At 45.7% G+C, this 13,177-nt stretch overlaps 1 protein-coding gene across 3 annotated transcripts in view; it reads left to right on the top strand.

Moving 5' to 3' along the window:
* Positions 1 to 771: 771 nt before the first annotated feature.
* Positions 772 to 13,177, top strand: part of CCBE1 (collagen and calcium binding EGF domains 1) — a 275,934-nt gene continuing 263,528 nt past the window's right edge. For all 3 annotated transcript variants that reach the window (XM_037738624.1, XM_017528843.2, XM_017528842.2), the window contains exons 1-2: positions 772 to 1,524; positions 1,998 to 2,078. In XM_037738624.1, the coding sequence (XP_037594552.1) occupies positions 1,394 to 1,524; positions 1,998 to 2,078 (212 nt within the window). In that variant the 5' untranslated portion in view covers positions 772 to 1,393. The remainder of the gene's footprint in view (positions 1,525 to 1,997; positions 2,079 to 13,177) is intronic.

Here is a 13,177-nt window from a genome sequence, read left to right as displayed (position 1 = left end):
GAGGTTGCAGTGAGCCAAGATTGAGATACTGCACTCCAGCCTGGTTAATAGAGCAAGACTGCATCTAAAAAATAAAAAAAATAAATAAATAAATAAATAAATCAATGTGTGATACGTTTGGTAATTCTCAGTTGACCAGAATATTATGTAAAAGAAAACACGTGCTTACCTAACCAATTTACACACCGATCACTTGTGAACAAGCCACTTTTTCACTTCGTTGTTCTGTGAGACGCAGAACCATACTTATTTTAGAGCTTAGACATTAGAACCTTTCCTTTTTCAGCTTATTTCTGGGCCACATCCACGTCCCTAGTTTTCTCTTGAAAGGACTGAGAAAACTCCTAAAGTGCAACCAAGTGTTAAGATACTGACATACAAATTACAATTAGGGCCACCGTCCAGGGAGCCGATTTACCGCCCCCTGCTCGGTGTTGCTACCTATAAACACAGCTGCATACACTAGCAGGTAGCAGCACCTGTGATTAATTTGCCCCCACGTGTCTCATTTGATGGGGGGCGTTTCCAGCTCTGATGTGCGTGCCATGGAAACAGTATTAACGCCGCTCAGGGCAAGGAGATGTAAGGCTCCCAGAAAGACCTCCTTCCTTGTTCCGAACTCGAGTTATGAAAAAGACAGCGCATGGTTTATTGACCAACGAAACAATCAGAGAACTTCTAAAGTTTTTAAGGAAGACTGATTACACTACATAAATAGAGCTATTTCAGGTTTGAACAATTCGAGAGCCCGTTATAGCCTTTCAACTCCTTCCTCGCAGAGTCTAAGAGAAAAGACTAAGATAGTTGGAAAGAGCAGGGTAGGTCCTCAAGGAGGAAAGGCAAACACTGGTCTGACCCTGGGCTTTAGAAATCCACAGACAACAGGAAGGAAGCTTATTAACCACTCTCCTCCCCCTCCCTCGTCCCCTCCCCGGTGGAGAATCAGCTCCTCCTCCTCCCAGTCGGTCGTGCGACCCTGGTGCAAAATGCAAAAAACCACCCGCATTCCCCACCCTGCGCGGCTCTCCCGAAGGAGGGAGAGGGAAGAGGCGAGGGCGCTGCCCCAAGCGGAGTCCAGCAAGTCTGTCAATCGGGCGTGAACGTCCCGACGAGACGACTTGGACTTCAACTCCCTCGCACCAGCCGGACACCGCAGGGACCCCCTTTACCTGCCTCTCTGCTGGTTTACATCCGGCACCCCAACTCCTAGCCTAATTTCCTCCCAGTCGCATAATATCCCGGGCCCCTGCTCCCGGTGCAGGTGGTGCGAACGCCCCTGCTCTCCGGCGCCCCCTGCCGGGAAGAGGGAAGGCGGCGGCGGCGGCCGCGGACCAGCCGGACGCGGGTGCCGGGACGGAGCTCGGGCGCTGGGAAGAAGCCGGGAGCTTCCCAGATGGTGCCGCCGCCTCCAAGCCGGGGAGGAGCTGCCAGGGGCCAGCTGGGCAGGAGCCTGGGTCCGCTGCTGCTGCTGCTGGCGCTGGGACACACGTGGACCTACAGAGAGGAGCCCGAGGACGGCGACAGGTAAGCGCTGCCAGCCCCGGCGGAGGGCGAGCTCCAGCGTGATGCGAGCCGGCGCGCGGGGTGCGGACGGTCCTCCCGGAGCCCACTCCCGCAGCCATCCGCACGCCCCAGCTGCTCCGGCCGTAAGCGGGGTGCTCAGCTGTGCTGGGCGAGACGTCCCGCAGCTCCCGGTATCAGCCTCTGCTCCCTGCCAGCTGTAGATTGCGTCTGGGACACCCTCTGTCCTGCGCTCCTGCCTCCTCCGGGATGCCACTCCAGCGGGCACAGCTCGTGAGCCTCGCTTCCTTTCTCCCTCGCCTGGTTCGTCCCTGTGCCTGGAGTCCGCTCCGCGTCCGCGCTTGGGGACCAGCCCCTGCCCAGCGCGCCGGGACGCGGAGCCCAGCGATCCCCACGCGCCAGGGATTCCCTGGCGCACGCTGCCCGCCTCCGCTCTCCCGCTGAGAGTCGCACGTTTCCTCTGCACTTTTTCGTAGAGAGATCTGCTCAGAGAACAAAATCGCGACGACTAAATACCCGTGTCTGAAGCCGTCAGGCGAGCTCGCCACATGCTACAGGTAAGTCTGGGGGCTCTGCAGGGCGTTCGCCACTGCGCACCGGGCCGGCTGGGGAGGCGGCACCGTAAAAGAGGGGTTTGGAAACGCCCTGGGGACCTCGGTCGCGTTTACACTGGAACATGCTGGGTGCCGGTTGCGCGGTGTGAATCTTTGAGTGTTGGTTGAATAGGAGTCAGAGCAACACCGGGCAACTGAGTTTGCATCTAGGGTGCGTACCCTGAGATCTTGAAGATGTTTGTCGCTCCCTCAAATACTTGCGTGGTGGAAGTCGGAGAAGAAGAGGTCACAAGTCTGTGAAGGAGACTGGATCGGATTTTGGGTGTAAACAGTGGGGCATAGCGAACACGGATGGCTGCTTTTGTATTTGTGTTTTGTTGCGAAAGTACAAAGTCAACAAGGCAATTCTTGGCACTTGGCTGTGTTCTGACCTTCTGCTGGGGCGGAGTGTGATTGTCAAGGCAACTGGACGAAAAAGGGAGAGGATTGTGAGTGGTTGTGTTGAGTGAAAACAAAAAGATTGTTGGGGCAGAGGAAAAACAGTCTTTCTAAAAAAGGGGGGCCACAGATCCACCTGGGTGTTTGTAAATGAGTGACCCGCGTGCTCGTTAAAACTAAGCGTGGATAGGGCTACGGAATCCGTGGTTATAAAAGATTTCCCAGGTGGTTCTTATCTCTGAAAGGCGAAAACCACTATCCTGCTTGCAGCCCTTTGGAGATGAGAGTTGATTTAGGTTTTTCACCGTTGAATTCTTGGCTTCTGTTCCAGTGCTCTCACTGGGTAAGGGAGCATGCACCCATAAACTTTTATTGGATGTCTGCTTTCCATAAGTGCTGTGCAAGGTATTGTGATCATATGCCCACACCTGACTGTCTCTGAGACTCGTAGAACTCTGTTCAGATTGCCAGGATAGATAGTGGGTAGTACAAAGTAACACAGCAGTCCCTAGAAACGAACTTGAAAGAAAACCATGTTTTACTCCTCATAAGGTTGTAGCCTATGAATCAGTCATAGCGTTTCTTGCAGCTGAAAGCATTGCATATACACATATGTGGTTCCAGGGCTGTCAATTTATGGGTGCAGAAGCACCATCAGTTGCATCACATACTTCTGATTTTAAATCTGTTGTTGGCCGTGGAGGGACAACGATCACTTAGGCAAATCCACAGTCACTCCTTGGGCTTGGAAAAGGCTGCCTTCTATTGGCATGTGTGGGGGGTGAATGCTGAACAAAATGAGAGAGGTAATAGAGGACAAAGGAGTGTATTCAACTGGCAGGTTATGTCTTCAAGAGGCTAAGTGTGTGAGCAAGGTCACCCAGCTGGTGAAGTGACCTGGTGGTGGTGGCAGCAAGATTGTTGCTGGGTTCCAGCCTTGCCTTTCATCCACACAACCGCAGTGTTTCTTAGGACACATTGTTTTTCTATCAGCACGGTATAATGCCTCTAATTTAACATGGGAAATGTCTCTGAGATGGTTTGCTCATTTATGCAGTCTCTGAAGGTCAGACTTCACATAAATCAGTGACAGTTACAGAATGCACATTAGGTTTTCAGAAACCATTTGGTGCCCAACTATGCTGTTTGTTAATGCTATTGCTGTCATCTTTTTCAGACTTTTTTTTTTTTAAGCACTGTGGCATTTCTTTACTTTCAACAGAAGACACTAGCAGCACCTTGGCATGTGTTTTCACTAACAGCTACTCCAAGAAACTGATATCTAGCAAAAACGATGTTTTATGGAGAATAAAGAACTTTGTTTAAAGGAATGGGAAAGGATGCTTTCAGCTTGAAAGAGGTGTTGATCCTTATGGTCTGTGAAAAGATTTTAGATTTTGGTTTTAGATCATTTTCCCTATGGAGGTCAGGAGTTCTCTGTATTCCATTGGTCTTAGCCTGTTTCTATAATCTACTTATCTTGAACCCTAAGAATAGAAGATGTTGTTTCCCTTACTTGATTGTCCTAGCCCTATAGATGGCGCTCCCTCAGGTATCATCTGGACACCAGCCGCGCAGTGTGATCTGGGAGCTTATTAGAACCCCGGCCTCTGCCCCCAGATCTCTTGAGTCAGAATCTGTCTTAATGAGAGATGTGTAAAATCTTGAAGCACTGGTGTAAGAAACCAGTGTCCTCATCCTTGGGACACATGCAGACCCATTTAGACAGATACTTTAAGGAGCATGGAGGTCCCTGCAGATGAGCAAGCAGTTAGCTCTCCTGCCTCATTAAACTACAGTGAGATGTAGAACCAGCCTTCCAGGAAGCCAGGCTTTAAAGATTACTTTTAATTGAGCTGTGTGTAATGCAGCATTACTGATGGAATGTTCTTTGACTAGATAGAATTCTCTTTACCAGGTGGCTTTTGGTGAATGGTTTTCAGCACAAGTGAGAGAACTCTGGAAGCCACTTCTGAATTTGAAGTGTGTTTAAAAGTGACTTTAAAAAAGTTACTGTGTCATGCCACTGCATTCTCACTGCAGCAGAGTGAGACTTTGTCTCTCTTTTTTTTTTTTTTTTTGATTCGAAGTCTCACTCTTGCCCAGGCTGGAGTGTGATGGTTTGTGATCTTGGCTCACTGCAACCTCTACCTCCCAGGTTCAAGAGATTCTCCTGCCTCAGCCTCTCAAGTAGCTGGGGTTACAGGTGTCTGCCACCATGCCTGGCTAATTTTTGTATTTTTAGTAGAGATGGGGTTTTATCACATTGGCCATGCTGGTCTCAAATTTCTGACCCCAGGTAATTCACCCATCTTGGTCTCTTAAAGTGCTGGGATTACAGATGTGAGCCACCATGCCCAGCCAAGACCTCATCTCTTAAATCAATGAGAGAGAGGTTTAATATTAAAATGAGTATGGTAGGATGAGTAATAAATCTGCTCTGCCATTATACCCAATATTGATAGTCAACTAAATGCTTTGGAGAAGAAAAGATGCACTCCAAACATCCTTTGTCCTGAAACTACCTCCTTACCCTACTGTGTTTTACTTGGTTTCATCTAAGCAACACCTTTCCACTCCTAGCATTTTTTATTAGATACAAAATGAGAGTGACAATTGAGGATTTCACATGTATTTCACTATTTTATGCACTTCACGTATAGCCATCTCAAATACAGCCAACTTTGTAGCGTTTGTATTATCTGAGCTCTACAAAGAAGTGAACCAAACCTCAGAGGGATTAAATATTAATGACCTGCCCAAGGTCACAAAGCTAGTATGTGTGAGAGCCAGGAGTCAAATTCAGGGTTGTCTGACTTCAATACATGAGCCCTTTCATCATCCCAGAGGTGCCCATAGGATGTTCCAGATTCTGGGATATAAGAAGACTATAAGCCCAGATGTCTATAAATTTCGAAGACACAGTTTTACAGAAACCAGCATCATCCATCAGGTTTACATTCAGGCTTTCTGAATTACCATTGCCTTTGAGGTGTGTCTTGGACAACTGACCTTGTATTAGACACAAAATTGGTTCATATATACATAACTTGTAGGATTTCATCTTAATCACAGAGTCAGTATCGCCATAGATTATCCCCATTGTGTATTGCGCCAAGTACCCAACATTTATTAAACACTTCTCAAATGAATGCCAGTGACAGCTTAATGAGCTGATGTATTTGCTCAGCATTATAATGTGACACAGGACATATTCTTACCTGTAGTTAAGAGATCAGAGTTGGGGTGATGTAGCTGAACTGAACTGATAGCCAAACTAAGCATGTAATGTTATTACAGTATGGCCAGTCTTGTGGCTATCAAAATTTTCTCCACAAGTTTTTTCACCCCTTTCTGAAACCATGTAGTTTGAAAAAAAGATTTGTCTTTCCTTTATTGGGTTATATCAATAAAAAGGCTTTCCTTAAACAAGAAACATGCCTGTGTGTGGGAAACGCTAATAAAACCTATTTTTTTCTGAGGCTGTGGAATAACATCCTGATCAACCCTTGATTTTTTAAAGAATTTATTGTGCATTTATCAGAATAGTTCCTAGGAAATGTTTGAGTATAAAATGATAAAGTCCCCAGTCTCAGTTTGCAGACTTGAAAATTAAGGACTAAACTGAACAATTAGCAATGGTGTATAATTGAGTTCAAAGGCATGTAGTTCATATGCTGTGTTAGCGATGGGGAAGAAAGACAAGCAGCTAGAAATGGCTTTTGGGCAAAAGAAGATTTAACCAAATTCTTCGAAGTGGTTCTCTCCGCACCCCCTCCCCCCGCCCGTTTTTAAAGGCGTGCGCTCTTATTCAACTGGCCTCAGGTCAGTGTACAGGTAAGCCCTGGCTGTGTCGCTGCCTCCAGCCACTCTCAGGGAGACCAGAGCCTTCATACATCTCGAGTTGGGGGTCAGAAAAGGGAGCCATGAAGGATGGTCAAAATCATATTAAGGTGAAGATTTTTTAAAATTTGCATTTAATAACTTACACAAAAGCAATGCTATCACCTCCCCTGTGTGGACTCCGGAGAGGACTGGGCCATTCTCCTTAGAAGTGGGGTGGCTTTTAGGAGGGCAAGGGACTTCCTATAACAATGCATCTCATTGTATTTGGAATGATTATTTTAAAAAAGAACAATGTACAGTCAGTCCTTGGCCACATTGTAGAGCTTTGGGTGATGCTCGTGCCAGTCCACTGCTGTCACCTTCACTGCAGAAAACAGGAGATTGGCATGGCTTTGTGTGTGTGTGTGTGTGGGGGGGTGATATTTTTGGCTTGACAAAGTGGTTCTTTAACTGTGTTAAGTGCTTTTTAAAAACTAGCTGCGATTTTTGGCTTTAGGGTTCAGGGATCTCCAAGTGGAGGCGAAGTGGTAGGGATGCCCCGGGTGCCCCTCTGCCCTGCCAGTATTCATCTGTCCAGCCAGTGCAGTCTCATTAGGCAGTGTTCTTGCTTAGGGTAGCTCGTGTTCCCATGGGAAACAGTGACATGAGGATGTAAAAACTCCCACTGTTCTTTGAGATAACACAACTGTGTTGCCAAGTCTTGTGAGAATATAGAAATTAATGTGATATTTCTGCAAATGTGTTTACTTGGAATACTTCGAAGAGCAAGGTCCTTTTAATTAGAACAGTACCACCAGATTGATAGCATTGGGCTCTATGAGGAAAGACTGTGTAGTGCACTTTGCTAGCAAATCACCGAGTTCCCATGGCCGCCGGGAGGTGGGGTTGATAATGTCAAAACACGTAATATAAACTCTTTGCTCCGGTTTGAATCCCAGCTCTACTACTTGGTGGTTTGGTGACCTTGAACAGTTTCTTAATCTCTGTGCTTTAATGTTCTCCTCTGTAAAATGAGCATCCCATTGGTCTTTAAATTATAGGGCTATCTTGAGGATTGTGACTTAATACATGTAAAGCGCTTTGAAACATTCAAGACACATGGGAAGTGCTATGTTAGTAATACCTCCCATTGCCATCACTACATCTTGCCAAGTCTGCATGTTGAATGTTTTAGGTGCTCAGTGGATGTTTGTTAAATTTCGTGAGTCGTATGAACTTTATCTTTCTGAAAGAGCAATTTGAGACCACAGCCAGAAACATCGCTTGTTCCTAGATGCTTTTTCCAAGTGTAGGAGAGCCCAGAAACCTACTGCCCTGGGAAAATTAGAGTATCTTTGCTTCCTGCTACCTCCCTGACTACCCAAGGTGCTCTGCTCATGACTGTAGGCGCCAGTGGAAGGCATAGCCTGAGCTACAACTTGAGGTTATACCGCTTTCACCCCTTGCCCAGGATCGGGAAGGGTCTTGCTGGCTGGAAGACTAGCAATTGGATCCTCAGCCCCAGGCCCATTGTGATTTCTCTCTCTGCTGCTTGCTTCCCTGTCCTGCGGCTGGCATAGCTGAGCCCAGGCACTGGGAGCAGCTGTGTGAAGAATTGGCTCATTCAGGGCATGTAGTTCAGGGAGGAAACGATATGAAAGTTGTGATGAAGAGAGCAGTGGCTAGGTGGAGGTGGTTTTGTGCAGAATGACCCAAATCACACACCTTGCATGCTGAAAGCAGTCTTCTCCTCACCTGTGTTAGGCCATCTCTAGCCTGGGCTGTCAACCCTCTGGGAACATAAGCCACCTGTCCTCATTCATGACTATATCCTCAGAGGCTACCTCCATGCCTGGACAGAGAGGTTGTTCTGTGCATATTTGTTGAATGACAGAATGACTGTTAAAAATAAGCAATAAGATTTAACTGAAATCTGTGAGACCTTCAGAAACTTCTCTTTCTATCCAAATGAGCTTCATTTAAAAGCTGAGCTAGGAATGCTGCTTTAAAAACCAGAGATTAACTCTACCTCCGCGATGCCGCCATTATTTTCATTAGTTCCCATTTAGACCTGCTTAACTTGAATTGCTAATGTGTAACAGGTGTTAGATTCTGGCAGCTATCACTAACTCCTTGAACTTGCCATCTTAACACCTGAAGAGGACGTGTGGGTTCCTGCCCATGTGTTAATTCTGCCACAGACACTGGCTTTTGGCATAGAGGATCAAGGTTTTAAACGGGTCCCCCTCCTTTCCACAAGAACAGGTGTTGGAGGGAGAGAGAGAAGGTTCTGTACCACTTCTCACTCATTCTCAGAGAAACAATCAGAGTAATTGGAAACAATTTTAACTCAGTAACCACAAAAGGCTCCTTTTTCAGATCAGATCCGGTTGCTGCTCTTGTTGCGGCCTGACTTCCTATGGTGAACTTCATCCTTTGTAAGTGAAGCTGGGGTGGGTGCACCTAGAAAAGCCAAATGCCTCTTTCTTGATTCTCGATATTCTATCTTTCTCAGGAGAAGCCTTGCATTTCAATCAGCAGCTTTCCAAACCCTGCTGTTCTCCTGCTCAGCAGGACCGGAGCTGCTTTTGTGAGTTTAGAGGGTCTGCTGGCATTCAGGGCATTGCTGAGTATCTGGAGAACAAAGATCACATTCTGTTTTAGATTATTGCTTTTATTTGCGGGATGAAAGAGTAAACAGCTATAACATCTGCAGTTCCTCTCTTGCCAAAGGAGGTCCTTTTTTCCTGTGAAGCTATTGACTAATTTTAATCTCATGAACAATCTTCATTTACTTAATCAACAAATACTTGTTTGGTGCCTACAATCTGCCAGCCACCGTTCTAGGCATTTAAAACATATCTGTAAATAGGACAACCCTCCCCCCCAACAAAAAACCTCTGTCCTCATGGAATTTTAATTCCCTGTATCTTTCTGTAAAGGAATTTTGACCCAAAGATTTCCTTTGGCACCTTTTTAAGATACTTATTTTGGACATACATCTGATTAATGTCGCACTTCAGGGGTTAAGATCTTAATTTCCGGTAGCCCAGCTGTGTCCTTTCAGCAACAGAAATCCCACAGCTTCAAGCAGGGTCAGGAAAAGCCAGGGATGGTGGTAACAGAAGGTTTTCTGCAGAGGCGCTAGCAAGAACTTAGCACGTACTGCAAGTTTCTTCCAAGAATTATTGGAATGTGGAAGCATTACAAAGAGGAAATGTTATTTTGTCATGTGAACTGTGATGTGGATGGCAGTATCAGAGTTGCCCCACTGGGGACAAATACCTCAGGCCCAGTTCACCTAGGCCAGCCTCATGTTTTCTGACAGTGACTTTGAGCAGAATTTTAAAGAAGGCACACCCCTCCAACATTGCTTGACTCTCCACATAATGCATTATAGATCTGTCATCCTGTAAGTATGCGACACTTCTTGGACAATTTGTTTCCAGCTTGAAACACCTGTAGAGAATGGGATGGTGGTGATGTCTACACACTTTATCCTCATTAAGCAAAATGTTGCATATTTCCAGCTTTAAGGTATGATCCGTGTGTGCCAAGAGTCAATGTGAAAGCCTGGGTGAATATGCTGCTACCTTTTTGGCTGTGGTAGAACTAGATCATCTTACCATGCCCTTCGGGACTTCAGAAACTGGGACCACATCCATTCTCCACCTTTCCTTCTTGGCCACTCCTGTGGAATATTCTATTTGCCCCATCTGGAGTGAAGCTTCTCATCCTCAGCCCTCTGGGAATGACAGGGGTGGGCGGATATCAGCCCTGTGGGCTGCCCCAGAGGAGGCTGTGTAAACAGAACTGGTGGGAGATACAGGGGTCTCTCAACAGGAAGGGTCTAACTGTGGGGAGCTTGGTATAGAGCAGGGATTTGGTACAGAGCAGGAACTGGCAAAATAGGGCCCATGGCTTGTTCTTATATTACTAATAGTTTGAGTGGTTTTTGTTTTTAAATCATTGCAAAAGAACACACAGAATCCCGATTTGGCCCCAAAGTCCCAGATATTTACTGCCTAACCCCTTATAGAAAAAAACTTAACTCCTATTGACCTACTTTAATACAAACACCAGGAGTGGGGCTTTCTGTCTGTAACGTCTCATCCACGTGTCTGAATTCTCAAGAAGGTGACGTAGGGATGGTCACTTACTCGTCTTGATCTTTGGGTCACTCATCTATGTGTTGCCTTATTTATATTACGGTGTTCGGATTTCTTGGCCAAGCATCTTTAGCTGTCGCTGGGTTTTCTGATCTCCAGGAGCCATGGTTTTTGTAGAGCTGGCACTTCTTTCCAGTTGTCATTCCTGAATGATGCTCTAAATGAGCATAACCTGCCAGTTTCTAAGCTGACTTTATTGCAAGGAGTTGACAGAGCACTAACTTCCTGCTGCCTTTCTACAGATTTCTGTGACAAGCCTTCCTGTGCTAGTAGAATAGCCCTTGAATTACCTTGCTTTGCTACGTTTCTTCATTACTGATTTGCATATCAATTATCACACGCTTTGTAGGCCGAAAGCCACCTCTCCATACATTTCAATATGTTAGGGTTTGTTTTTTGAGATTGATCTCACTTTGTCGCCCAGGCTGAAGTACAGTGGTACAAATCATAGCTCACTGCAGCCTCAACCTCCCAGGCTGAAGCTATCCTCCTGCTTCAGCCTCCTGAATAGCTGGGACTATAGGAGTGCACCACCATGCCTGGCTCATTTAATTTTTTGTAGAGATAGATTTTTGCTGGGTTGTCCAGGCTGGTCTTGAACTCCTCAGCCTCCTAAAGTGTTGGGATTACAGGCATGAGCCACTGCACCTGGCCAAAATGTTAGTTTTGAATTAGTAGAGTAGAAAACTGTTTACATTTAAAGAGCAAATGATAACATGTATTTGGAGGAATAGGCATCTGAAAAAACAGGCACATTCACTGAAGGGTATTTCAAATCAGTTATAACTTCATATTTTTCCATATATGACTAAAACGTATTACACCACTCTGCAGATACACTATGTAAAATATCAGTGATTAAACTTACGAATTTTTTTTTTAAGTGGAGTCTCACTGTGTCGCCCAGGCTGGATGGCAGTGGTGCAATCTCAGCTCACTGCAACCTCCACCTCCCAGGTTTAAGGGATTCTCCTGCCTCAGCTTCCCAAGTAGCTGGGACTACAGGTATGTGCCACAGTAGCCGGCTAATTTTTTTTGTATTTTTAGTAGAGGTGGAGTTTCATCATGTTGGCCAGGCTGGTCTCGAACTCCTGACCTCAGGTGATCTACCCATCTCTGCCTCCCAAAGTACTGGGATTACAGGTGTGAGCCAGTGCCCCTAGCCTAAGCTTATGAATTTTTGAACTTCCTTTTAACACCAGCTGTTTTTTTTCCCCACAAACTCATGGAGACTCCTAAATAGTGATGGCCTCGACAGTGAATGTGGAGAATAGTAGTGGAGAAGGAAAGAACCTTCTAAAAGAAGTATTCCGAGGAGAGAGAAGCAAAGTCTGAAAATGATATTTTGGCAAAGGACGGGAAAAGTTAGGAAACTGAAATTCATTTGATACAATAGGAAAGTAAAGGAATGATGTGGAGTAGAAAACACAGGCACAGTTCCGTTCAGAAATTGGATCCTATGGAGGGAAATTGTGAAAAAAGATTTAAAGTCATGTGGAGGCTTCTGACCTTTAACACACCCATTTTAACTTAAGTGGACTAAGAAAGGTTCATGATAGACAAATGTAAGTTTTGTAACCCTCTGCCTTCGTCCGGCACTATTTCCTCAAAGATTGGAGAGCGTCTATAAGTCAGCGCAGATCACGCTGTGGCTGCTTCTGTAACTGTGACCGCTTTGTTTTCATTTGGATTGCTCTTGACAATGTGTCCTTGCTTCATTTTGGAATTTTCCCACAAGTGAATGTCTCACATTTTGTTGTGTGACATTGCATGGTAGAGCAGAGGTTGCCTTCCTGGGAAGCCACCCAGACACCGACTGGTTAAACCCACTGCAGGTTGTATGAGAGCAGTCGATGGTGCCCTTTAGAGGCCAGGTTGCCCCCAAACAAAAAAGCTCTGGGGTGTAGTTCTGGCCAAATCTGAATGATTAGAAAAACGTAGAATGCGATATCAACAGGCTTTTATCTCTGAGAAAGTTTGAAGGGTTTAAAAAATTCTGTAAAATTTCTTTTGGTGATGTTGGTTTTCTGCAGATCACACTGGCCTAGTTGGGTGCAGCTAGGGAGAGAGAAACTGTATAGTAACCCCATACTTATGATTGGAACAACTTCTATCTGGAACACAGCTGAAAAAGGAAGAAGGGGAGAAGGAAAGATATGACAATAAAGAGGAGCTTTGAATCCAAAACAGATATTACAAAGAAAACATCACAAAAACAGTGATCAAAGATGGATATAAAAAAGCATCATGTACCATCTGATGAGTCCCTCAGATTGCCCTATGTGTGAGGACTCACTGCCAGAAGCTGTTCTAGCTTGTCGTTATACTGTGCAAGCTCTTACATAGTGTCCAGGTACACGTCAAGGTCACATGCAGGTGCATGGCAGGGCTGGGCTTTGAAGCCAGGCAGTCTGGCTCCAGAGCCTGTGTTCTTCTCAACCACCGGGCTCTTGACGGCCTGACAATTGCGGTTACCTTACTTTTCTGCCAACTGTAAATTAAAAAGAGGCGCTTAGAGAAAGGAAGGACTGCTGGAAACAGTGATGTTCATCCCACTGGTTAAAAACAAAAGTTGGACAAGTCATCAAAAGTAGTCACAAGAATCATTCCGCCAACCCCAAAACCCAGCACACACTGACACCATTTAATAAAGGGGACACATTGTCGTAC

The sequence above is a fragment of the Cebus imitator genome, unplaced genomic scaffold (genome assembly GCF_001604975.1).
Source record: "Cebus imitator isolate Cc_AM_T3 unplaced genomic scaffold, Cebus_imitator-1.0 Scaffold55, whole genome shotgun sequence".
In the NCBI taxonomy this organism is placed as follows: Eukaryota; Metazoa; Chordata; class Mammalia; order Primates; family Cebidae; genus Cebus; species Cebus imitator.
This window is presented reverse-complemented; position numbering and strand designations above follow the sequence as displayed.